The 23,558-nt window shown below is 46.9% G+C and overlaps 11 protein-coding genes across 11 annotated transcripts; 7 read left to right on the forward strand and 4 right to left on the reverse strand.

Annotated features, from left to right (window-relative positions):
• Window positions 1-285: 285 nt before the first annotated feature.
• N7478_012816 (DUF3431 domain-containing protein) lies at window positions 286-1,521 on the reverse strand (the record flags this gene model as incomplete). The annotated part of the gene is made up of 1 exon (XM_056929026.1): window positions 286-1,521. The coding sequence occupies one exon, from the start codon at window positions 1,519-1,521 to the stop codon at window positions 286-288; it is 1,236 nt and encodes a 411-aa protein (XP_056772388.1).
• Window positions 1,522-2,604: 1,083 nt separating this feature from the next.
• Window positions 2,605-3,620, reverse strand: N7478_012817 (fumarylacetoacetate hydrolase family protein; the record flags this gene model as incomplete). Its single annotated transcript, XM_056929027.1, has 3 exons — window positions 2,605-2,737; window positions 2,826-3,547; window positions 3,606-3,620. 3 exons carry the CDS (start codon window positions 3,618-3,620, stop codon window positions 2,605-2,607), a joined length of 870 nt encoding a protein of 289 aa, XP_056772389.1.
• A 1,645-nt stretch (window positions 3,621-5,265) lies between these two features.
• N7478_012818 (uncharacterized protein) lies at window positions 5,266-6,577 on the forward strand (the record flags this gene model as incomplete). Its single annotated transcript, XM_056929028.1, has 2 exons — window positions 5,266-5,354; window positions 5,650-6,577. The coding sequence occupies 2 exons, from the start codon at window positions 5,266-5,268 to the stop codon at window positions 6,575-6,577; spliced, it is 1,017 nt and encodes a 338-aa protein (XP_056772390.1).
• A 455-nt stretch (window positions 6,578-7,032) lies between these two features.
• On the forward strand, window positions 7,033-7,599 carry N7478_012819 (Hsp20/alpha crystallin family protein; the record flags this gene model as incomplete). Its single annotated transcript, XM_056929029.1, has 1 exon — window positions 7,033-7,599. The coding sequence occupies one exon, from the start codon at window positions 7,033-7,035 to the stop codon at window positions 7,597-7,599; it is 567 nt and encodes a 188-aa protein (XP_056772391.1).
• Window positions 7,600-8,232: 633 nt separating this feature from the next.
• Window positions 8,233-10,230, forward strand: N7478_012820 (chaperonin-containing T-complex subunit CCT6; the record flags this gene model as incomplete). Its single annotated transcript, XM_056929030.1, has 7 exons — window positions 8,233-8,274; window positions 8,335-8,429; window positions 8,484-8,505; window positions 8,576-8,617; window positions 8,692-8,712; window positions 8,768-8,941; window positions 9,004-10,230. The coding sequence occupies 7 exons, from the start codon at window positions 8,233-8,235 to the stop codon at window positions 10,228-10,230; spliced, it is 1,623 nt and encodes a 540-aa protein (XP_056772392.1).
• A 651-nt stretch (window positions 10,231-10,881) lies between these two features.
• N7478_012821 (hydroxyacyl-thioester dehydratase HTD2) lies at window positions 10,882-12,042 on the forward strand (the record flags this gene model as incomplete). The annotated part of the gene is made up of 2 exons (XM_056929031.1): window positions 10,882-11,486; window positions 11,550-12,042. 2 exons carry the CDS (start codon window positions 10,882-10,884, stop codon window positions 12,040-12,042), a joined length of 1,098 nt encoding a protein of 365 aa, XP_056772393.1.
• A 441-nt stretch (window positions 12,043-12,483) lies between these two features.
• N7478_012822 (uncharacterized protein) lies at window positions 12,484-12,906 on the forward strand (the record flags this gene model as incomplete). Its single annotated transcript, XM_056929032.1, has 1 exon — window positions 12,484-12,906. One exon carries the CDS (start codon window positions 12,484-12,486, stop codon window positions 12,904-12,906), a length of 423 nt encoding a protein of 140 aa, XP_056772394.1.
• A 187-nt stretch (window positions 12,907-13,093) lies between these two features.
• Window positions 13,094-13,549, forward strand: N7478_012823 (uncharacterized protein; the record flags this gene model as incomplete). The annotated part of the gene is made up of 1 exon (XM_056929033.1): window positions 13,094-13,549. The coding sequence occupies one exon, from the start codon at window positions 13,094-13,096 to the stop codon at window positions 13,547-13,549; it is 456 nt and encodes a 151-aa protein (XP_056772395.1).
• Window positions 13,550-13,763: 214 nt separating this feature from the next.
• N7478_012824 (uncharacterized protein) lies at window positions 13,764-16,037 on the reverse strand (the record flags this gene model as incomplete). The annotated part of the gene is made up of 4 exons (XM_056929034.1): window positions 13,764-14,118; window positions 14,555-15,529; window positions 15,567-15,800; window positions 15,859-16,037. 4 exons carry the CDS (start codon window positions 16,035-16,037, stop codon window positions 13,764-13,766), a joined length of 1,743 nt encoding a protein of 580 aa, XP_056772396.1.
• Window positions 16,038-17,805: 1,768 nt separating this feature from the next.
• On the reverse strand, window positions 17,806-20,455 carry N7478_012825 (uncharacterized protein; the record flags this gene model as incomplete). The annotated part of the gene is made up of 5 exons (XM_056929035.1): window positions 17,806-17,860; window positions 17,928-18,610; window positions 18,675-18,932; window positions 18,977-19,288; window positions 19,736-20,455. The coding sequence occupies 5 exons, from the start codon at window positions 20,453-20,455 to the stop codon at window positions 17,806-17,808; spliced, it is 2,028 nt and encodes a 675-aa protein (XP_056772397.1).
• Window positions 20,456-21,415: 960 nt separating this feature from the next.
• On the forward strand, window positions 21,416-22,842 carry N7478_012826 (uncharacterized protein; the record flags this gene model as incomplete). The annotated part of the gene is made up of 3 exons (XM_056929036.1): window positions 21,416-21,530; window positions 21,579-22,604; window positions 22,661-22,842. The coding sequence occupies 3 exons, from the start codon at window positions 21,416-21,418 to the stop codon at window positions 22,840-22,842; spliced, it is 1,323 nt and encodes a 440-aa protein (XP_056772398.1).
• Between the last annotated feature and the right edge of the window lie 716 nt (window positions 22,843-23,558).

Below are 23,558 nucleotides of genomic sequence, written 5' to 3' on the forward strand. Positions count from 1 at the left end.
TCTAAGTCTCTATTTGAAACATAAGACATTGGCAGAACAAATGCATATACATAAGACCAGAACGCCGTATATACTAAGAAGCACAAATAGCCTGCTCAAAACATTGCCGCATAAAGAGTTGAGAAAAAAAGAAATCTAGGTAAATAGCATCGCAAATCAACATCGAACTCCCTTTTTCAAAACGCCGCATAGATCAGAAACCACCCCGGAGAGAGAGAGAGAGAGAGAGAGAGAGAGAGAGAGAGAGAAACCACCCACAGAATATGGTCATTATGGAGGCCGGGTCTAGAAACCTTCGCCCTTTTTCCAAGGACGACCAGCCTCCAAAGCACGATGCTTCGGATCTTGACCACGCTCCAAGGCAGCGTCGAGAAGATCCGAAACCTCTTGTGCTTTATCATGAAGCTCCCTTTCCATTTGATCCTTATCACTAAGGGGTGGAATGTTGAGGTCCATAGTCTCGTCCAATTCCTCATTCTCTTGGGCCAGCTCAAGACCGTCTGACAAAAAGATCCACTCCGACAGTTCTTGATCGAGATAGTTCCGTTCAAAAGTTAGATCTCGATATTTTTGAAATTCATCCGGCCCGCCGAAACAAACCCCGTAACCATCACAGAGACAGATATTCTCCAAAACACAGACAACAGGCTCGCCAGTGAAAACGTATTGCCAAAGATATTCCCAAATTCGACCGGCGATGTAATCGCTCAGATCAGTCTGTAAAAGCCAATCACGGTAAAAAATAAATCGAGAACGAGGGATCGTACGAATCCGATCGCGGGATAGAGCAAACTGGCCACAGCACGGCTGTGCAAGGACCGATGGGACCGGCTCATCGGGAAATAGTTCACCCCATGCGCGGGCTAGCATTGTCTCTTCTTGCTTCTCCTCGCTCTCCACCATGGCCCCCGGATGCATCCAGTCCGGGCAACCCGGCGCAAATCCACAGCGCGTATTCATGTATCCCTCTCGGATGACTCGGGGCAAGCTTAGGCGGCGTAAAATCTCCACTGCGTCGCCACCAAAAATCTCGTCGTTGTGCCATGCGTTCTGATGGGAGTGCATGAATACAGCGACATCAGGCAAGTCGTCGTAGAAGTCGATGACAAAGGTCAGATATACCATCACCTCGTGCCCCTTGTTCTTTGGTGGATGCAGCGGTGCCGAAGGGTCGTCAGCAACGTATATAGCAGTACCCCAATCAGGCAGCTCCTGCTCAATCCAGTCGACATCCTCGGTTTTTGTACGCGGAATCACGAGCATCTTAGTGTACTCCGAACCCGGCGGTTTGGGAATGCCTGGGATGAAGTTCGGTTGGGGGGCATACAGATGTTTGTGCCCGTGGCTTGTGGTGAAGTTATAGGCTTTGGTTCCATTGTTGCCGACAGGATAGATGAAATCACCAAGGCCTAAAGCCTGGGGCACGTTACGCCATGGTTGTGAAAGGTGTCGGGCTGTGAGGAGGAGGATAGCGAAAAAGGAGAAGCCTAGGAAGACAACCGCGCGCCGTGAGAGAATCATGGAAGTTACGGCCGATGGGATAATTATACAGGAAGGTTTGACCTGTAGCATGAGATAATAGTTAGCTTTAGATTGTTTCACCAATTGATGGATTGTACATAGGAGAAGGCAATCTAGGGTCGTGGTTGTTTTTTGTTCACGTACGGGTCGCTCCAGCAGATCATTGCAATTCAATCATTGGATGTTAGAACGCCAAAGCTCGCGAGGATGGAGATAAGTGGAAAATGGGATAAAATTCGCAGGGGTGGAAAGGGTTTAAGGAGGATCCGTAGGGCCTAGAATGAAAGTCGACAATCCATTATATTTGGCAATTTCCATGGGGCATCGCGGGGGCAAGGAGCGAATGAACGGGTGAAACACGGAGACCGGTGGAGCTGAATTGCGCACCGCCCAAGTATGACGACAAACCACGGGCCACGGCCCCGGAGGGTCAGACTTGGCCGGATTGTAAGGTAGGTGGACAGAAGATCAGGGGGATCATCATATTTGGAAGTTCAATTTTGAAGAAAACAATAATGTTCAAGTTGAGGCTCGGGCGGTCACGATGTCCGATGATAAGGGTCAATGCTATACGTGTATGTATAGTACGCCTAGCTATATACTAGTACTACTATACGTGTACGTACTACTACAAATATACGCCCGCGCAAATTGAGTAGCAAATGAATCGATGCATACTAGACGCAGAATTATTAATTTGTACATAGATATCTTTGAAGCAGATATACACCTGGGCAATTATTTCTAAGGCCTTGAAATTGCTTCCTACTACGTATCCGAGACTCGTACACGTCAAAAGCCCTCAAAAAACAAGAACAAAAACAAAAACGTTTTTTTGATCCATATTCTGAGAGCCGCGGTATCAACTTGAATCTTCAAATCAAGATTGGAACCTCAGAACCAATATCCAGGGCCGTGAACAAAGAGTTTTGGAACCTGAAACTGAAAGGGGAATGTAGGTACAAGTGTCATACTAAGTAGTATAATCAATAGTAGTGCATATATGGTTCACCTATGAACAAACAGGACCGTGAAAACTTTCTAAACTGGGACATTTGAATCTATACAAATGTATTGTGGCACTTATAGTTTGGGTGCAGGCTTATCGAAGACGACACGGTTGGTGCATGACCCAACCCCCTCTAGCGCTACAGTCACCTGGTCACCATTCTTCAGCCACAGTGCGGGCTTGCGACCCATCCCCACACCCTGGGGCCTATATATAGTGTCACGTCAGTATGTTAATCCTCGGGAGCAGAAAGACTGGAGTGTGCCAATCTCAATTGATGCAGGGGTGTACTCACGTTCCAGTGAAGATCAAATCGCCAGGCAGAAGTGTGGTACCCTGCGAAAGAAAGGCAATCGTTTGGGCCACCCCAAAGATCATATCCTTGGTAGACGAGGACTGGACGGTCGTGCCATTCAAAGTTGTCGAGATATGCAAAGCATTGGGATCAGAGATCACCCGAGAGGACACAATGCCCGGTCCAAATGGTGCCCAGCCATCAAAGCCTTTGCCCAGGCTCCATTGGCCACCACCACGTTTGATCTGCCAATCGCGATGGGAGACATCGTTGCCAACGGCATAGCCCAAGACATACTCCAATGCCTCACTCTGCTTCACATCTCGAGCTTCTTTACCTATAACAATAACCAATTCGCACTCATAATCCAGGCCCTCGCCTTCTTGCGCCATTGGAGCAACTGGGATATCATCTGTGGGGCCTGCGATCGCGGTGACGGGCTTGAAGAACAAAATTGGGAACTTGGGAATGGGTAAGTTGGATTCCTTGGCGTGTTGTTCATAGTTCAATCCCAAGCAGCGAACGGTTCCGATGTCTTTGCGAGCTAGTGGAGCCAAGAGCATGCGCACCTCAGCGACCTTGTCAGTTACTCGATGCTGGCCGAAGATGTCGCCCTGTATGACTTTGGCATGGGTGGCTTTGGAGATGTCGCTCACGCCTGTGTCAAGCAGCGCGTCTCCATAGTAGACCTGGCCATCCTTGGCCAGAAAGCGGATAAGATGCTTGAAGAATAATTCAGTTCTGTTCCATACGGATAGAAGCCCGGAGAAGGCGACTTACTGTGAATGTAGCCATGAGTTCTCCTTTCTCGGTTTTTCCCGGCTTTCTTGTTATAAAAACTTGATCTAATTTTTCCCTTTAAAATTCCGATAGTATATATGTATAATTGATGAAGTGAAATAGTCAGGAGCAGCGGAGAGCACGAAGAAATAGAATCGCAATTTCAAGTTGCGGAGATAAGGCTTATGTATGGGGAAAGGTCATTGGCTCGAGTCGGCCGAAAAAGTCCGGCGGAAAACGGAGCTCACACTGCTTTCCCCAGCTTCACTCCGCTCCAATGATCCAATGATCCGCGTTTCTTCATCCTCTTAAATCATGGCTAGGCTTTCCGGCCTTCAGCGGGACGTCTTGTCCCTCTACCGCCAGTGTCTCCGAGAAATTCGCAAGAAGCCGACCGTGCGTATTACCTCATCCATGTTGGGAGGCATTGATGCTGGTCCTTTGTTTTTTTAAAAGAATTGATTTTTAATGATGTTTCTCTGTTTCTTCACAGGAATCTAGAGGCAATTTCAAATCTTACGCTAGGTAAATTCCTCTCCCTTGTTTCTTTCCCGCTCTCAAGAGATCGGTGCATCCCGGCTGACACGGTCCTAGGGCGGAATTCCAAAAACACCTCTCGGTGAACAAGAAAGATTTTGCTGCCGTCGAATATCTTCTGCGCAAAGGCCATCGCCAATTAGAGATGTACGCTTCCCCGGGAATTCGCAACATCCGATGAAGGCCAACCTTCTCTCCGTAGGTTTCTCGTCACCCTTCCTCTTCAGTACGTCGTTCTACTTCTGACCAACAGCATTACGTTTTATAGGTCAAGGCAATCCGATTACCCCCGAGATAGTATATGTTTTAGCAAGGAATTAGCCCCTGTAGCGCATATAAGATGTCTGGGGCCTGTACAGGTGTACTTATAAAGTGTTAATGTTCAAGATTGGAAGACTGTCACTTCAAGTTCAGGGGTTGAATCTAGTAGGATGCGAATCATGTTGACTGTGACCTGGGGAAAAGCTTCAACTTGAACGTGACTATATATCGATGTACAACACTACTAATTTGAGATGTATTTTTACATATCCATGCCCGATATTTATCAATTTGAATTAGTTGAAGAAACCCGGATATTCTAACCAAGCTTGACTCTCGGGCGTCTGATGAGCTCATCAGCGAGAATGAAACCGCGCCTATTCTTTGATTTACGTAAGGTGCAATGGTAATCGCGTTCAAAGTTTGACGAACTTGAACTTGAATGAGGTGTCTAACTATACCAAAACTTGAAGCAGGGTGATAGACTTCAGGCAAAAAGGCACGGCACGATACATACCACTATAGTAGGATGTACTACTACTAATAAGGATAAATATTAACCTTCTAGGCCCTCGTGGAAACTCCTTACGTGTTACAGGCCAATCGAAAGGAACATCAATTCGGTCCCTACTGACGGAATAACTTGACTGGAATTCTATACCGGTGTGGTACTACTATTCCAGTAAGTTATAGAGTAGAGGTATAGTATCTGGAATTCACCAAATAGCCGGTGATAACCTACCGTCAAGGTGAGGGAAACCACCTGGGCAAGGGGCAGTCCACTTTGGACCGTCAAACAAATGCATGCGTGTTGCCTGAAGAAAATAATTCCTTGATCGGATTTCAGAGAGATCACATAGTAATGGTGGAAATGACAGTGAGACCCTGCACAGCGGCCTTCAAGCTGCATGGTTCCATAGCAGCGGCACGGATACTACCAGCGGCAAAGCTGTACGTCAACACTACAGCTATATTACTATAGACGGCACGGAGCATAAAGATTGTGGGTAGTAGTTGGCAGCATATATAATAACCCCCCTGTAAGCTGGCCTCGAGTTGGAAGGTCAGCGATTAGTTCATGTGTAAAACCGAATACCAAGTTCAACTTGAAGTTATATACATCGCGGGATAATCGGAGCACTCTGAATCTTTAGATTCTCTCTCCAGGTGCTATTAGCATCATATTCAACTTGAATCTAGACACTGCGAGTGCCCTTACAGTTCTAATCGCTCTTACTTCTGGTAGTTTGAGAGCAACTGTGAAAGAATGGCAGCGTGGTAGTGGTCTTAATGACCCTCCGCAAGGAGCCGACGAAAAATTGAACCAAACCGAGCTACAGCCCGAGAAAATAGACGAAGAAGCGTCTTACCGGAGCCCGCTGACTGAACTAGCTTACGCTGCTGCTGAAGTCACGCTGGAAGACCTCACTCCAGAGATCGTCCGTCGTTATTCTCAGGCCGACCAAGAGGTTCTTACCGCACGTTTCGAAGGACAGGAGCGCCGGAGAGCGCTCACCAGGAAGATAGATCGTTGCCTTAACGAGATCAATAACAACTACGATGATCATGATATTGATGCCGACGACGCTGCGCCGCAATGTGATAGTTCCCTCTTTGACCAAGTCTCCAGAACGCCAGAGGAGCCGCGTGGACCAAAGAATGTCACCTCATACAAGGAAAAGAACGCCTCCGAAGCTCGCGTGTTCTTTAACCGCATGGAAGGGCACTTTAGGGCCAGCCCAGCATGGTATGCGGCGCCGGGTGCTAAGGTCAATACAGCAGTAGAGTTACTTGGTGATAATTGTGTGAATATATGGAAAATACGCCGGTTAGGCTATACTGAACCATACCATTGGTCGGACTTTAAAGACTTCTGCCTCAGCCTTGTTGATACTAAAGTCAATATTAGCAAGGATGCGGCTTTCAAATACTACAATTCACGACAACGCCCGCATCAATCAGAATTGGAATTCTCAGCCTATCTGAAATCCCAGCTAGATCTGATGGACACAAGCCGTCAGACGAAGATCGAATCATGCTGCTGTATGCCAAAGTCCTCAACGAGGTCCGCTGTGAAGCCGGTAAATACCAGAACCCGCCAGGCAAATACCCAGAATACGTGGGATGGCTACACAATGCGGAAATGGGCATACCAGGCCGTCGAAGTACCCTAAGGGCAAGAAGGGCAAGGACGGAAGAAGGATAAAGACATGCCGGGCTGTTCTACCTAAACTGTCGCGTTTCTCAAAGTCTCACAGGGCGAGAAATCGAAAACTTGCCACTTGAGTATTTGGATGACCAATAAATGATTATGTCGTTCACATATGTAAATCTGCTTACATATCTCAAACAATGTAGAATGACCTAGTTCTGTTATGTGCGTATGTTTAGGAGGTGTGAAATCCACAGAGTGTTGGAGAAGTTGCTCGAAAGCGCCACTGCATTCGGGCGGGTTCGAGCTGATTCGAGCTAATCACCAATCAAACGGCTTTGACCTCGCCTGAAAGTATATATGCTGTAAAAGCGACCACTCTACGACAACAACATCAACTCAAGAAACAAGTTCTCTACTTCACCTTTCGCACATTCGAAACAATCTTCCCATTCTTCGATCACTTCATCATCCAAAATGACTTTCCTATCTACATCTGACCTGGTACCACTGTTCCAGCTATTCGATAGCTGCGATGACAAAGCGCCCCACCGAGCCCGCTCCACCCAGAGCCGTACGGTTAAATTTGCCCCGGCTTTCGACGTATGCGAGGCCGGCGACCACTATTATCTAGATGGGGAGCTTCCCGGCGTGAATCAAGACAATATTGATATTGAATTCCGCGATGCCTATACACTAGTGGTCAAGGGAAATACCACGCGGAATTATCCCTCCACTGAGTCTCCCACCGGATCCTCCCCGCGCTCGCGTCAACCTACCGTTGAAGATGAAAACGAATCTGCTTCCAATGATTCCGATTCCGATTCTACAGCCTCAGCCAGTTCAAGAAAGTCGACCCCAGTAGCGGACCCCCAATATCGATACTGGGCATCAGAGCGATCCGTTGGCGAGTTCCAGCGTACTTTCAATTTCTCATCGCGTGTTGATCAGGATGCGGTTCGCGCTAGCCTGAACAATGGTATCTTGTCCATTGTTATTCCCAAGGAGGCTACGCCAACGGCAAAGAAGATCCGCATCCAGTAATATGGTGTGCGGAGCTTGCTTTCATGCTACTTTTGATATCGATCGATTAATTACGCATAGTACGAGTATTGTTCTGAGATTTTTATAGCAAGGCGTGTCATAGATGGATTATTACGGATGAATTTGTATCTAATTTTTATTTTTGCTTTTGAAATATAATATTTGACTAGAGAATATTAAGGCTTTTGACATCTGATTCTAAGGTTCCCATTAAGAGTTCCCATCAAGAGTTCCCATTAAGAGAATCCATTTCACTGTTGTGCATTGTGGTATGGTTCCAAGGTTGCTGTTTAACATTCTGAGCTTTTTAACGGGTTTAAGTTTGTCTTCTGCACAACTGTACATGTAGAAGAATCGACTTTCTTATTAATGATGGTAGAGAAGTCCCCAAGGGCACTTCACAATAATACTATTTTCGAAGCATGATCTATATGTACGGCCTAGGATCATGTGACTATATCGTGCATTGTTAACGCTAGTCCTAATTTGGAATTATGGATTTTTGCCGATTTCACTGTCACCGCCTTCACCAAGCAAGCGGGCATTTCAACTCCTGTGTGACTGCTAGCTTACCCCCATCTCGGTATTCTTTTACTCTTAGACCGATCCTTGTCATTCATTAATTTTGCAGAGATGTCTGCAACCCAGCTGCTCAACCCCAAGGCGGAGTCCCGGGTATGGAAATGCCACGTCAACTTGACCCCTCCATCGCCCGCACTAACATTTCACATTTAGCGGCGTGGAGATGCTTTGAAGATCAACATCGGCGCTGGAGAAGGCCTTCAAGATGTCCTCAAGTCCAATTTGGGCCCCTCAGGAACACTTAAGATGTCAGTGTTTTAATGATATTTCTTTCGACTTGCAGAGAGCTAACGGAACATTAGGCTGGTGGATGGTTCAGGCGGAGTATGCAATATGCCCCTTTGCCTGCGAGATTTTTATTAGAACATACCTTCTAACTATACCGATTTGATAGATCAAACTGACCAAGGATGGAAATGTCTTGCTCCGAGAAATGGTGATTATTGACCCCCTTTCCCCCTCCCCCAAATGTTTCGCTACGCCTATCATGATGCTAATATCCGCTTTTAGCAAATTCAAAACCCCACAGCTGTAAGAGAACATTCTCGCACGCCGTCCACGATCCCCCGCTGATGATAAATGAAAGGTTATGATTGCTCGGGCCGCTACAGCTCAAGATGACATTACCGGTGATGGCACAACTTCGGTCGTGCTGTTGGTTGGAGAACTCCTGAAGCAGGCTGAGCGTCATATTTCGGAAGGATTACACCCCCGAGTCATTACCGATGGCTATGAAATTGCTAAGACTGAGGCCCTGAAAGTATGTGAGAACGACGGGATTTATTGGTCAATACTGGATCTAACACAAGTCTTATGTTGTAGTTCCTCGACAAATTTAAGCTGGAGCGTGCCATTGACCGAGAGTTGCTTTTGTCGGTCGCTCGTACCTCTCTCTCGACTAAGCTTAACCATGCCCTTGCCGAGAAGCTCACCCCTGACATCGTCGATTCGGTCCTTGCCATTCACCGCGCTCCCGAGAAGCCAGACTTGCACATGGTAGAGATCATGACTATGCAACACCGCACATCTGCCGACACCCAACTCATCCGTGGGTTGGCTCTGGACCACGGTGCTCGCCACCCTGATATGCCCAAGCGTGTAGAGAACGCATTTATCTTGACGCTGAATGTCAGCTTGGAGTACGAGAAATCCGAGATCAACTCTGGATTCTACTATTCCACCGCCGAACAGAGAGACAAGCTGGTGGAGAGTGAGCGCAAGTTCGTTGATGCTAAGCTGCAAAAGATTGTTGACCTGAAGAAGCAAGTTTGCGGCAATGACCCGAAGAAGGGATTCGTCGTAATCAACCAAAAGGGTATCGATCCTCTTAGTCTAGATGTGCTCGTCAAGAACGGCATCATGGCTCTGCGGAGAGCTAAGCGCAGAAACATGGAGCGTCTACAGCTGGTTTGCGGTGGCGTTGCCCAAAACAGCGTTGAAGACATGACTCCCGATGTTCTTGGCTGGGCTGGTCTAGTCTACGAGCACCAACTTGGTGAGGAGAAGTTCACATTTGTCGAAGAGGTCAAGGACCCCAAGTCTGTTACCATTCTCATCAAGGGTCCCAACCAGCACACCATCGCCCAGGTCAAGGATGCCGTTCGTGATGGTCTGCGCTCTGTCTATAACACCATTGTTGACGGCTGTGTCATTCCCGGCGCTGGTGCTTTCCAAGTTGCTTGTGCTGCACACCTTAAGTCTGACGCCTTCAGCAAGACTGTTAAGGGCAAGGCTAAGTGGGGCGTGGAAGCATTTTCTGATGCACTTTTGGTCATTCCCAAGACTCTCGCAGCCAACTCTGGTCATGACGTTCAGGACTCACTGGCTGAGATGTTGTACGAGGGCAAGGATGGTAAGATAGTCGGTCTGGATCTGAACACTGGCGAGCCCATGGATCCCATTCAGCAGGGCGTGTTTGACTCATACCGTGTCTTGCGGAACTGTGTGGCCTCTAGCACTGGTATCGCATCCAATCTTCTGCTCTGTGACGAGTTGTTGAAGGCTCGCCAGATGAGCAAGTCTGGTGGCCCTGGAGGTATGGAGGAGTAATGCGCTCGAATGACGAAATAGTCTTCTTCAAAACAAAAAATACATATTGAAAGATTGATTGTACAAGATGACTTCTTATTGTAACCTCCGCCGTATCCATCTAGCCTAGATCTGTACCTATCTACAAGTACCTAGGGCTCTTCGTCTCAAAGGGCTGAGACAGCCAAATGTAAGTTGCAAAGATGATTCAAGGGGGTGAACGGCCCTGGAAGCTTCAGCTGTATTAACCTCACAGTGCATATATGAAATAAATACTGGTTCATAGAGTTCCAACAATAGCCTTATCCATACTATTATCCAGGATGCGAATCTGTCGCACTGCCGGATGCAATACACCTCACAATACGGATGGAGTATCCAGATATCCCAATTGATATAAGTTCCAGATTCGAAAAAGAGAGAAATTATAATAACATTAAGACAAGAAAAATGTCCAATTTTGACTAAAAAAGAACTCGGCATTCGAGTTATTTGCCCGAGTTGTGAGCCGCATTATGCTTTCGGAAGTGGGTCGTGCATAAAGCCGACTTGGTGCGGTTATCTCGGCCAGTCGGGCGATGTCAAGTTCCCCCGCGCATAAGAATTGGAGAAACGCCGCAATCGCATTGAGTTGTCCAACTACCTATTCGAACGAAGACAGGTAGTCTCAAAATGTTTACATGCGCACAAACTCACCTACGGCGCCAGTTGCGCCCATCAGCCAAACAATTGACTGTACATCGAAGCTTCGCCAACTCCAACCGTCTATACTCCGAACCCGTCGCCGCAGATGTAGCTGCGTCGTTCCTCTCGCGATTTCAGTCATTGGGCCCCCAAACCCGCACACAAACACTAGACGCCAACCAGCTACAACTTTTATCTCTTACCCTCAATCGACCTTCCCTCTATCCAAACCAACCCTCACTATCTAACGCGCCGACCGGGCCTCCGTCTGGAACACCCGTACCGCCTGGATACCATCTTATTTACTTCACACCAGGGTTTTTAGAAACAGAGCTTGGTGCGGATGGTACCGATGCGTCTTATAACCCCGATGCCCCATTCACGCGACGTATGTGGGCAGGCGGCGAGGTGGGCTGGCCCAGGGATTCCCAAGGGAACCCCAACCTTTTACGCGTGGGGCAGGAAGTGCAGGAGACAACGCGTGTGCTAAGCGCAGAGCCGAAGATCGTCAAGAAAACGGGTGAAGAGATGATCGTGGTTGGAGTGGAGAAGGAATTTGCGAATAAGCACGGTGTCTCAATTGTGGATCGAAGGTGAGTGGCTCGCCAGTAGACGCAAGTCCGCACTAGGATGCAGATATTGATATTGGAATATAGGAACTGGGTATTCCGAAAAGCACTACCGCCACCATTATCAGTGTCTACTACAGACAATTCATTCCCACCCTCGTTCTCTCATGCTTCCAAGTCGAAGCAGAGCGCGATATCTACCGAAGGAAACACGCATTCAAGGACGTTCGTACAAACTCCTGTAACGCTTTTCCGATTCTCTGCTTTGACTTTTAATCCGCATAAAATTCATTACTCGCTTCCTTGGGCGCGGGATGTAGAGGGCCACAAAGACCTCGTTGTTCATGGTCCGTTGAACTTGATTTCGATTTTGGATCTTTGGAGGGATACTCGCGATACAACAAGGACAGACCCTGCCCTTTTAGTTCCGGAAATAATCTCGTATCGGGCGACGAGCCCGTTGTACGCAGGTGAGGAGTATTCAGTTGTGTTGCAGGAGAAGGAATCTAAGAGTGGTGGGATGGCGGTCCAGATTATTGGACCAGGTGGTGCCGTTGCAATGAAGGCGGAGATACAGTAGATGTTTGGCATAATCTTGCAACCTGACATATGCATGGCAACTATATGCAGCGACGGGCTATGACCTCTGCTCCTAGGCTAGGGGCCTAGATATCGTGGCTTGAAATTTAGCAGAGTTGTTTATCGCGATGAAAACTGTAGACTTATTGATGCTCTGTGAAAACTGACATCCGGAAGATACTAAGTATGATCTAGTATGTATAAATCTATATGCCACCCAGATAATCGCCGGTTTGCGAAAGGCTACAGCAATTGAGCTACAGAGCACTTTAATCGAGGGTTATTTACCTCCCTTAAGGTATCAAATGGCGGTGAGTCTTAAATAGGTTGTAGTCGTCTATTCATTTTCTTACTTGTCTGTACTTCTAACTTCTCTCTACATGTGTTTTTCACTTCTCTTTACATTATCCCACAATTCCATTCCCCATTCTACTTCATCACGATGATGACTTATGTTCTTTACAGTCCCGACGGCGCAATTGATGAATTATTCAACTCGAGCACTAGTGTCACAAGACAGCAATGTGATAAACACGCTACTGCTCGCGCTGGTTGTGAGCCCACTGCTTTACAGATGCAAGGAATGTGCAGCTATACCGTGACAGCGGGACCCAACAAGTCTAAGCTCTTCCAGTTTCGAGATGAGCATTCTACCATTGATATGGGAAACATTTCTCTTGCAAAAGCAATCCATCCGGAATTTGTGGCTAGCTGCAAGTGTCTTGGTACCCTGGGCGATTCACGGCCAGTATTTATCTACGAGATGGATCATCTTCCCGGAATCGCTCATATAATGGCGCGCATTTCTCCAGACGACATAGCCCAGCAGAGTAACACTATCAAGGACTTTGTAGGGGTACGCTGAAAGAATGCTCTGTTTCATTTATGAGAACTACCATTTCAGAACAGGTTCTTTACACAGTCATGAAACAACGATTTACAGCCATGTTTAGATGCGACTGCGAGCTTGCTTACAGAGTTTCAATCCATTTTTGACCTTCTTGCTCGAGATTTGCCGTCTCGCTTTGCACCAAACCTAGAAAGGGTCCGCAATGAGCTTCCGTCTCTCTTTTCCAAAGCCCTCCCCTTTGTTCTCAGTTCTCAGCCACGGCGACCTTAAAGCGATGAATGTCCTCGTCAACCCCAGGAGTGGAAATATTACTCGGGTTGTTGACTGGGCTGAATCAAGGATTCTGCCGTTCGGTTTCGCACTATACGGGCTTGAGAGCTTTTTGGGCCGAATGAATTCCGAAGGGTGGCACTACTACGATCGCTACCGTGAACTCGAGAGCCTATTCTGGCAAACTTTTCGAGAAGAGGCACAGAATTTCTCTGGCGCTGATTTGCATTTGGTCCGTGTTGTGAGAATGGCTGGATTTTTCTACCGTTATGGACTTGACTTTGACACAAATGGCGTGGTGCAAGGAATGCGGATGAACCAGCCAGATGGTTCGCTCGCATATCTCGATACTTTCTGCGCTGCTAATGAGTGGGCTCCTCTTCTATAAGTCTGCTTATTGTGCGTTGCAAGGCAGGCAACGTGGTATATATCATGCGCGGGTGCAAGTACTTCTATATGCATTGACAGTAAACTATGTGCGTATACATTATTACTTGATTTCGTCAATCTAGTGGGCGATAGAAAATGATTTTCAACAAAATATCGGTGGTAGCATCCCCAATATTGAACTATATTGATACTATCTCTAGATAAAGATACACTCAAAAGACAATATCCTCACTTCGGAGGATAGCCATAAGCTGGTCCTCCGTTTCGATATTGTTGTTGGTAAAGACCTGGTGCGTACCTCTTACAGTTGGTGCATGGGACTCTCCGTCATTGAATTCATTGATGTCTGGCTCGCGAAGGAAGAACCCAGTGATGCAGAAAGGCACCCCACGATTTTTCACATCTCGTTCGTCCAGCATGACGGTGCCTTTGTATGCGATAACAAACTCGCTCATCGTCGCCGGCACATCGTTGGTAAAGACTTGAAGCCCGAGGAGATCGACTAAGTGATGAGCTCGAAGGTATTTAACCAGTTCCTGGAAGAACACGGGATCGACGCCATCCAGACTAAGAATGGTCGGTACAGTACAAATGCTTCCAATAGATCAAGTACGTTGTTAAAAGTTCAGTCTGTTCGTATTATCGACGCAGTCTAAACAGACACGACGAGCAGATTCACTTCCTTAGATTTGACAGACTTGTCACAAAGGGCAGGAAGGAAGGAACCAGAATTAAGATGTTGATCTCTAGAGAAAGGCTATAGAAATAGCATCATGAGAGAGCACGGCAGACAGTCTCACGCAATACATGCAGAGGCATGAAAGTCCATCACAATACAAGTGCGCCTGGGAGGAAAAGGTAGGAGGTAACCTTGTTTGAAGCTTAACCTTATTGAACTGTCATCCACGCTGCTTCCTTCCTCAAAGTCTTCGATATACTAAATGCAGAGAACCAAAATTCATCAAGCATTAGGCCCGTTCAATGATTCCAACGATCCACAAACTTGATAACCTTTCTCGCGGTAACGCTCCGCTCAAACCCTTCGAGGTCATCCACAAACACAATTCGTGCAAGATGTTCATTATCGGGAAAAATGAGAAAGAAAGCCTCGATTCGACGTTTGAGATCGTCATCAGATATAACGCCACCCTGTGGACGTTTGAGTAAGCGAATTTCTAGAGTTGATTGCGGCGTGGTCTTCAGTCGGTCCAAAATTATCTGCCACTGGAGAATGCCACATTCCTCGGCTTGCATTAAGCTGTCGATCTTCTCGAACTCAAAATAGGCACCACACCACTTGAAGCTGAAGCGATGGTCGCGCCCGTGCATGCGCAAGACACGAAGATGTTCCCGGTCAGCCTCAGGAACCACAGCAGAGGCTGTTTCCGGAAGGGGATGAACGGAGCCAATATCACCAGTGTTATAGCGTATCAGGGGATTGCGTAGTCTTTGAAGAGATGTCTGCACAACGAGGCCCGGTTCACCTAGTGGGATCAGATTCAGGTCAGATTGAGATGCACTGTCTAGGTCGGAGGGTGAAATGATCTCTATCAAGATGCTGCGCGTGTCAAAGACAAAATCGGTACTGCTGCCAGTAAGGCTCTGTTCTCCGGTAAGATCAGGGCTGCTGATCCCCCAGGGGCCCGCTTCTGAACTACCCATAAAGGAAAAAATCTTAACACCGCTCAGAATCGTCTGGATGAACACTCGCTGTGGGCTAGTAAGTGGTTCCGAGGTATAAATTATCTTCTCCAGATTGATACGATCGCGATAATCCTGAGACAACATCGAGATATGGTGAACGATTTGAACAACTTGACTGCCGTCACCAGTTAAGACATTAACATGGTAGTCGGCGAGAGACTTAGCAACTTCTGTAGGCAGCATATAGCTCCCGGCGCTCAAAACGGTCGCTCCAGCATTTTCCATGATTTCTGTCGTGAGATCGAGGGACCTCACAATTTCTTGATTAGGTAAACTGTATCATTTCCAATTGGCGGCTTAGATTCAATTACCTGTAGAACCCCCCGGCCAGATGGGTAGATAGCACCCAATCTCCTGGCTCAATCACACCGCAAAGCTTGATAAAGTTTCCCATTTGAGCTCTCTGCCGACGATTCTCATGTACATCCACGGCAAACATCATGGGAACCCCTCCAGAGCCGCCGCCCGTGATGGACATATAAGAACTTCGCCGATATGTGTTCAGAGGGTCCATATCATGGATAAGCCGTTCAATAACCTTGTACCTGAAGCAAGTTAACGCACCCGCAGAATGGATCACTGGGTATGTTGTTATTATCTTACAGTGTTTTCTTGTTGAGTAATGGCTGCTCCTGGAGGGCAGGCTTCGCCTTTTTGTCAATTAACTCCCGAAGTCTCTGGATCGTTTCGGTATCGGCAGGGTAAACGAAATCTGGATTGTAGAACGGGTGGATTTTAGCCACCGCTAGTACTTCTGCCAATTGGTAACTTTCTGTGGCCATTTTGCAAAATTATCTGTAGAAGTTTGTCGTAGAAATAACTTGGATTCGAAGGGGGTACCAGAATTCCGCCGGAAGTATACTTGGAGAGGAAGAAAAGGAGATAGAAAAAGGATAAGAATAAAATGGAAATGGGAAGAAAAGAAAACATGAAAAAGTAATGATCAGATGTATCGAAACTAGAACAAATATTTCAATGGTTGTACTGCAGTTACAGTATCATCGTACGGAGATTGATTCAATACGGTACCTTGAGAGAGCTGTATGAAAGGAGTAAGAACCATACCGATATGAAAGCTTACTCCGACAACTCTCAGTTCCAGCTGACGAGCATTTTCGAGCAATGTTCGTGCAATCTCTGTAGGGGCTCCAAACTTTTCGCCCAAAGCGACCTGAGCAGTATGATCTTGCGCATATATCCGCAGGAGCAGCTCCAACTCGGGTCTTATTTTCTGGATCTTGTCCAGCTCGTCAGAATTGTCAAACGTTGCCCACCGACCCCTTGCCGTGCAGCTATGCCTAACACGGATGGCGCTTTGCAGGGATGAGCGAAGACGATCGGACTTGGATCAATTCCCATATCCAACACTTGTTCAATCTCTGCTAGAGAGGCGCAATCAAATCGGAGTCCATATCGGCTAGCAGTTGCAGAAGTTTGGGGTCCGGATTGCATTTTACCGCTGGGATTTTGTCAGGCTTGCTGTTCTGGTGATATGGATGAGGTATTACTGACCATAAAACGGGTGGATATCAGGCAATGTATTTCTCCATCTTTGATGCTGTTGGACGATTTTCTTCGTATCAGCTAAAAAGAAGGGTACGTCATTCTCGCGACCACATGGGGTTTTGCTAAAAAGCTGAAGGCGAGCGTGGATCGCGTCATCAATCCCTTGCTCCTCGATGGATGGCCCGAAAAGATGCTCCGTAGTCCAATAATTTGCGCCCAATGGGATCCACTTAGTTTGAGGGTGACGATTTGGCTTGCGGCCCGCACCGAATTGAGGAAGAATCGGGGACGTGCACAATAGCGTATTACAAGTAATGTATTTTTAGCCAAGGCCATGTTAACCGAATCAGAAGAAAACGTGCGTATCTCTGAATGTAGAAGTATATAGATTGAAACTTCCCCACCTTCAGCTGAGCTCACCGTTTGATTTATTTCTTGTCTCTGGATCAGACGCGCCTGATTGTCTCAATAACATCCATGTCGCATCCAGTCATGTCAAAAACAGTGTGTTTGTTCCTCATACCCCCATCAACCCTCGAGATTATCATCTAAATACTTGACTCACAGGTTTCAAGGTCTGTGTTCATTAGATTGGAATGGTAAGTAAAAGCAAAGCAAACAAAAGCAAAGGGTATACGAAGTGTAGTCAGAGACTGGCTATGCAGGACCGCAAGGGGGGTTAATGGTTACTACTCAGCTGTATCTGCATGTAATGCAACCTGCGTCTTCCGTCAATCTTACGGATGGGGGGAAATATATCTAGCTCAACAAGCGGTGTGACACATATCTCCCCATGTTTGTTTCGATCAATACTTCTTTATTTACGATTGATAGTTTGAATTCGCCACAGTCCTCATAGTATTGCCGCTTCCCCAGGGTTATTGTTACCTCTTACGTGGAAACTAAGGAGGCGTGTCATAAAGCCGAAAATGAGGTACATTGCCTAAGTTCTAACGCGTACTTTATCATTCTGCTTGACTGAACAAATCCATGTAGCACCATCGGACACAGCGCACAATCTCCCGGGACTACATCGCCAAGTCCCTAGTCCAAGGTATTCTCCGTTGGTTGCATGATAGGTCCCAACCATATGGCATCGCTGTAAATTACCTTCAGACAACAGCACGTCATATTTTGGTTGATCGATTTTGCGCTGCACAACGAACACGGTCTTGCCTACTTCCAGTTTCGGACATCGCATCTGCTCAAGCAGTGCTAGCCAGGTAGAATAGCTGACTTCATCACCAAAAAGAATACCGGCTCCCTTTCCCCCTCTTATTGGCTTCAGGATGTATTCTTTTTGGAGGATTTCTGACTCTCTACAAGAGTTGATGAACCGATTAAGAGCCATGGAACCCGGCAGGATGGTAGGTGTTATGCCTCGGTGGAGGCATTCAGCTTGTCTGGAGGTGATGATGTTTCTAGAGACCAGAGTCTCCAGTTCTTCCTGTATAAGGCCAAGCATCCTCTTGTCGTGGGCAAGCAGAATTGTTCGCATGTCATTAAAGCACCGAACGCTGATCAGGCGTTTCATCTCCGGGTCAAGGGCATTGATTTCCCGTTGATGAAGTTCGAGGCCAATTTGATGGACCTCTTCCACCAGTTCGCCGGAATCGGTAGTGATAGTGTCAACGGAACCTGCTTGGGCGAGACAGTACAATTTGAATCCGGCATCCTTAGATAAGTCAGGGATGATTCGGAGGCTTTCCGGAGTTATGAGTCGAGGCTTAATACCAAGCCTTTTCTTGGCGAATTCGATAAACATGAAGATGTCGATTCCATGTTCCTCTCCTTTGACCAGATGCAAGGGAAGGTTGTTGTCGAATAGTTCGAATAACCCCCCGAGAATCTTAACAAGTCAACATCAACTTCTTGCAAAGACTAAGTCACTATCGTTCAATTAAATTACTTACTGATTCTGCATCGGCGGCGTGCATCAGACCCCGAGACTCAAGATTAAACTCCGAAAGTGAGTCTTGGCCAAAGCCGCCGTGCATAAAGCCATTCCAGCAGAATCTCGCATTTATTTCGCAGATGCGGAATACCTCCATACCGGCTTCGTCAATTTCCACTAAGAAATCCGGTCGCCAGGATCCCTGTCTCTCATTCCACGGTCGGAATAGGCACGGGTTCGAGTGGATCCACTTTCGTAGGGATACATCATCAGTATGCTACAATGATCAAGTACCCAAAGTGAAGGAATGGGGTGACTAACACGCAATAAATCTTCCTCTTCGGGTTCTAACGGCATCCGCTGGGGAAACCGGGCCTGCTCATCCGTCCACCATCGCTCAATGATGTCTTTAATTGCCAAACTCAAGGCCAGATGCAATTCGTGCAACTCCTCATGATGCCGTTGAGTAATCAATACGGGATGAGGAGATGATGCATCTAACGATCCAACAGGCCAAGAGGAAGAACATCTTTTCAGTCTTGAGGTATAAGTGTCGCGGGCCTTATCCAATAGGTCGGCATCTGGCCTTTCTGACACAGATTCAAAGCCCACAGCACCTGGAAGGCAGACGTGCTGGAGACGTTCAAACAATTTGTTTCTCATTTTGGATGCTCTGCAGTGGCAATTATTTGAACGGAAGTTGAACACAAAGCCAAAACATTTATGAGACGAAAGGGATACTTAAATAAGATTCAATTAACTAATGATAACTCGCAGTCCTCAACGATCGATAACCCTGTCCTGGCCTGCATATACTATAGGTTATTTTTGGTCATCTTCTGATTTGATTATACAAGCGAGTGTAAAAGTCGAATGCAATGTAACCTTGATGCAGTTGATATTGGCCCCACAAATTGTGGACTACTTTTGATTTTAGGCAAATCCGTAAGTCGGCAGTGCATGGTGGTGCATTTGGTATTAATTACAAGCTCCTATATGAAACCGCAAGTCAAACCCCAATGAAAAATACCGAAAGATTCATGCGCTGCGGGATCCGAATGGTCTCGCATCCCATCTTACACGTCGGAGATGTCGGTTGGGGTCTTTCACTTCATTCCGAGAATGCAGCCAACGTCGATTATCCGTCAAGATTATTGACCCCTGAGGAAGGCTCTTGGGCTCTAGATGAATGGTCCATTCCTCGGCTCCATTCCCATACAGGATCTCCTTGAGTTCGTCCAGCGCCTTAGCAGCGTTTGGAGTCAAAGGTATAGTGATATCATCCCGGAACCGCAATTGACTACCACTTTCTCCCTCCGGTTTTACTGCGAGCAGGTTGCCAGAAATATACTGCTCTCCCACTTCCTTAACAAATTCAGGAGGGACAGTGATCTTGTAGTTATTGCTGGAGAGCCATTTCTGTGCGAAAGGGGAGAGTAAGGCGAGGAGTCGATCGACGTTTAGTACAGACAACGTTCCACCCCCGCAGCGATCCGGTTGAATGACTTGAAGAGCAAAGTATCGCGGCGGACACTCCTCATAGCTGCAGTCGGTATGCCAATCAAACCGAGACATTGTCTCTGAGCGGGCTTGGTGTCCATGGCTTTGGAAGCTCGACGGAGAGGGCCGAACATCCCAAAACCAGCCGCATTCAGCACTATGGGTTATCGGAAGACCATGACCATGGCTTTTGTTAAGGTTGTTAATAAGTGTCTGCAGATAGATGCTTTTTTCATCGCTGAATCCCAAGGCCAATTGAACCACTCCTTTAGCTTTCAGAGTCTCGTGTACAGCTCTCATGTGAGTGGTCTCTGAGGCAAACTTAAGTTTGGTAACCTCAACCAGGGGAACGATATTGGAAATACGTATATCTCCTTCACGCAATTAGCACTGTCCAAAAAAAGACTAAATCAAAATGGTTACATACTGATAAGCTGCGTAGAATATCTAGCAGCTTTTACCCCGATCGTAGAAACAGTACGGAAATGGTGAAACATTCTGTGCAGATAAAGACCACTGCCTAAGAAGAAGTTATGTTTCAATGAAGTCGTGATAGAAATGGGAGTTTGCTTTTTAACAAGGCAAGGGTTTGGCGCAATCTTTCTATGGATAATTCTTTGGAACATCAGATCCCTATCCTTGAACACGCCATCTCGCATTACCATGTACCTGTAGGGAGTGTACATATGCCGCAGTACTGTAGACTTGCAGCAAGAATCTTTTTCTTTTCTTTTCCTTTTCTTATGGCCAAATACCAGGTTATTGTTCCCGGCCATATGGTGGACTCGCTAGCAAGGAAAAACCTAGAAGTCACATAACTAGTTGTACAGCACCGTAATCAAATGGCGCGACCAGGATTAGGTGTCTTGGCAGATCATGTTCATGTAAAAATGATCTGTAGTTCACTTAGCTCGCTTATACATACGGGCAGCCATCATCACGGTGGGGTCAACAAAGACGGGGATCTCCGGTAATCTCCAACTACTACGCTGGGTATCCTTACAGAATCATCGAGGAAAATGACGAAATCAATCGTGACGATCTTTTCGAACCCGGGTCTTGGCAACCTAGTGTAGACATGCTGTTGCGTGCTCCACTTTACGAAGTTCACATTTTTAAGTGCGCGATTGATTGACTTTCATGCAAGGGTCTGAACCCCTTGGATTTGGCCTATTTAGCAAATACACATTTAAATCCATACTCACCGACCCAGATTTCTATGCGGCGTAGACCTCTTTACTCAGAGCTGAAAGTCCAACTATGTATATCCTCAATATGAGCGATAATTACGAAAGGCATGTTACGCCCATGGGCTATAAATGGCGTTCCTCCAAATGGTATGTGCTCGCTACCATTGCGATCGCGCTGTATGCTGGTCTGTTCCCCTCGTTGGCTTTGTCAACCACGCCCTAATACCAATTAGAGACATTTCTCTATGGCTTTCTAGTGCCTTTCCTCGGCGACATGCTTCAATATCGTCTCAATATCCCGCCCTCTGAAACACAAGAGTTGACATCATCCGTTCTTGCTATCCACGGCGCATTCTCCGTGATAGCTGGCCCTATCATTGGGCACTTCAGCGATCAGACTCCCAATCATAAGGTTCCATTGCTATTATCTCTTGGCGTCTGCATTGTCGGCACCTGTATGGTTGCGGGCGCTCGTTCGGTCCCTATACTATTACTAGGCCGTGTGATGCAAAGTATCGCGGGATCAGCAGTTTGGATCATCGGCTTCGCAACAGTCGCAGACACCATAAGTCCGAATTATATGGGTTCGGCGATGGGACTAGTGATGTCATTTGCCAACTCAGGGACGATTAGCGGACCCGCAATCTCTGGCCTGCTGTACGAGGCTGTCAGTTACTGGGTCTTGTGGTCAGTTCCGTTACTGGTTCTAGTAATAGACCTTGTCGCACGCGTTCTTATGATTGAGAGTCCGTCACAAACTTCGTCCTCTACGTCTAGCAGCCATGCATTAGAGATACGTAGCCCGTTGTTATTCCAGGGGAATCAAGAAACTCCATCCGGCATCAGGAACTTCTGGCGCTCGCTGCTATGCAACGGCCGTATTCTAACATGCTTGCTCATTACATTCTCGAGCATGACTGTGAGTACGAGCCTTTATGCGACGCTTCCTTCGCACATTCAAGAGGAGTTTAAATGGGGTCCAAGTTCTGCCGGACTCCTGTTTGCCGGTCTTGCTATTCCAGGTATTCTGGTCGGTCCCCTCGCTGGTTGGGTCCGTGATATGGTTGGGGCACGATACCCAGCGGTAATCGGTTCTATCCTTCAGGCATTATTCCTAGGCCTGTCCGGAATCGCAGGGAGTGATAGCTTCTCCTGGTCCAGCGCTCAGACTGGGGGCAAAAGTATCTACTCAACCTCTGTCATTGCTATCGGCATACTGCGACCATTCGTGTCAGGTATCGCACCCGCCGAGTTGACCGGTAAAGGCCCTTGCCCCCAGGATTTGTATGCAATGATAATAAATGTATATTGACAGCTGCTGCTAAAACAATTCGGGAGAAGAACCCAAGCCCTTTTGGGGCTAAAGATGGCGTATCACGCGTAATCGCCATGATGGACGTTGCTGCCTCGCTTGGCGAGATGATTGGTCCAATCGTAGGCGGTTCGCTTAACGCGCTACTCGGTTACGAGTATATGAGCTTGACGTGGAGTAAGTAAGTCATCGAAGATATATGATATTCGTCGCTTATAGTCATAGGTCTTTTGTATCTCATACTTGCCGTGTTTGCAATGCGCTTTTTATGATCCGAGGAAACACATGAAGCGCGCCACTCTGAAGAAGATGCCTAGTGCCAATTCCTATTCTACGCCTAGTGCAAGAGAATAAATGCAAGGAGCTCGTGCTTGACGTCAAGACCCTCAATACAGACTCAAAGAGTAAATTACCACGTACGCATATAGCTCTCTTGTGTCATTCTGGGACAACATGGCTATTAGAAGCATTTTTTACCAACTCATACCGATATTCTCGATTATTCAAGCGCGCAAGTAGTAGTAGCTGCTTTGCTGCGATTGAATCTTGATTCTGCATCTCATGATATAAGATCATACACATCTGTAACAAGTTGCCTTGTTGGTACTGACGCTCAAGGGTTGATTATGACTGCTGATAATATTCTAAGTAAATGGGTGATGCTAGCGCCAGTCTAACGCATAAATGCCACATCAATGTCAATTACCAGTGGTAGTCCATCAAGACGATCGGCGAGGGGAAGGGTATCTAGATACATAAGTACTGATTTGAAATTATATGTCATCCAAGACACGTAGCTTTTTATGAACTACGCATTTAACTCTTGTAGCCAGGAACAGTTTATGTATCAGAGTTAATATCGCCGCACTCAGTACCCCAGTCCCCTGGGTCGCAGCCTTGA

This window comes from Penicillium angulare (assembly GCF_028827245.1).
Source record: "Penicillium angulare strain IBT 27051 chromosome Unknown utg000012l_segment0_segment0, whole genome shotgun sequence".
NCBI lineage: Eukaryota > Fungi > Ascomycota > Eurotiomycetes > Eurotiales > Aspergillaceae > Penicillium > Penicillium angulare.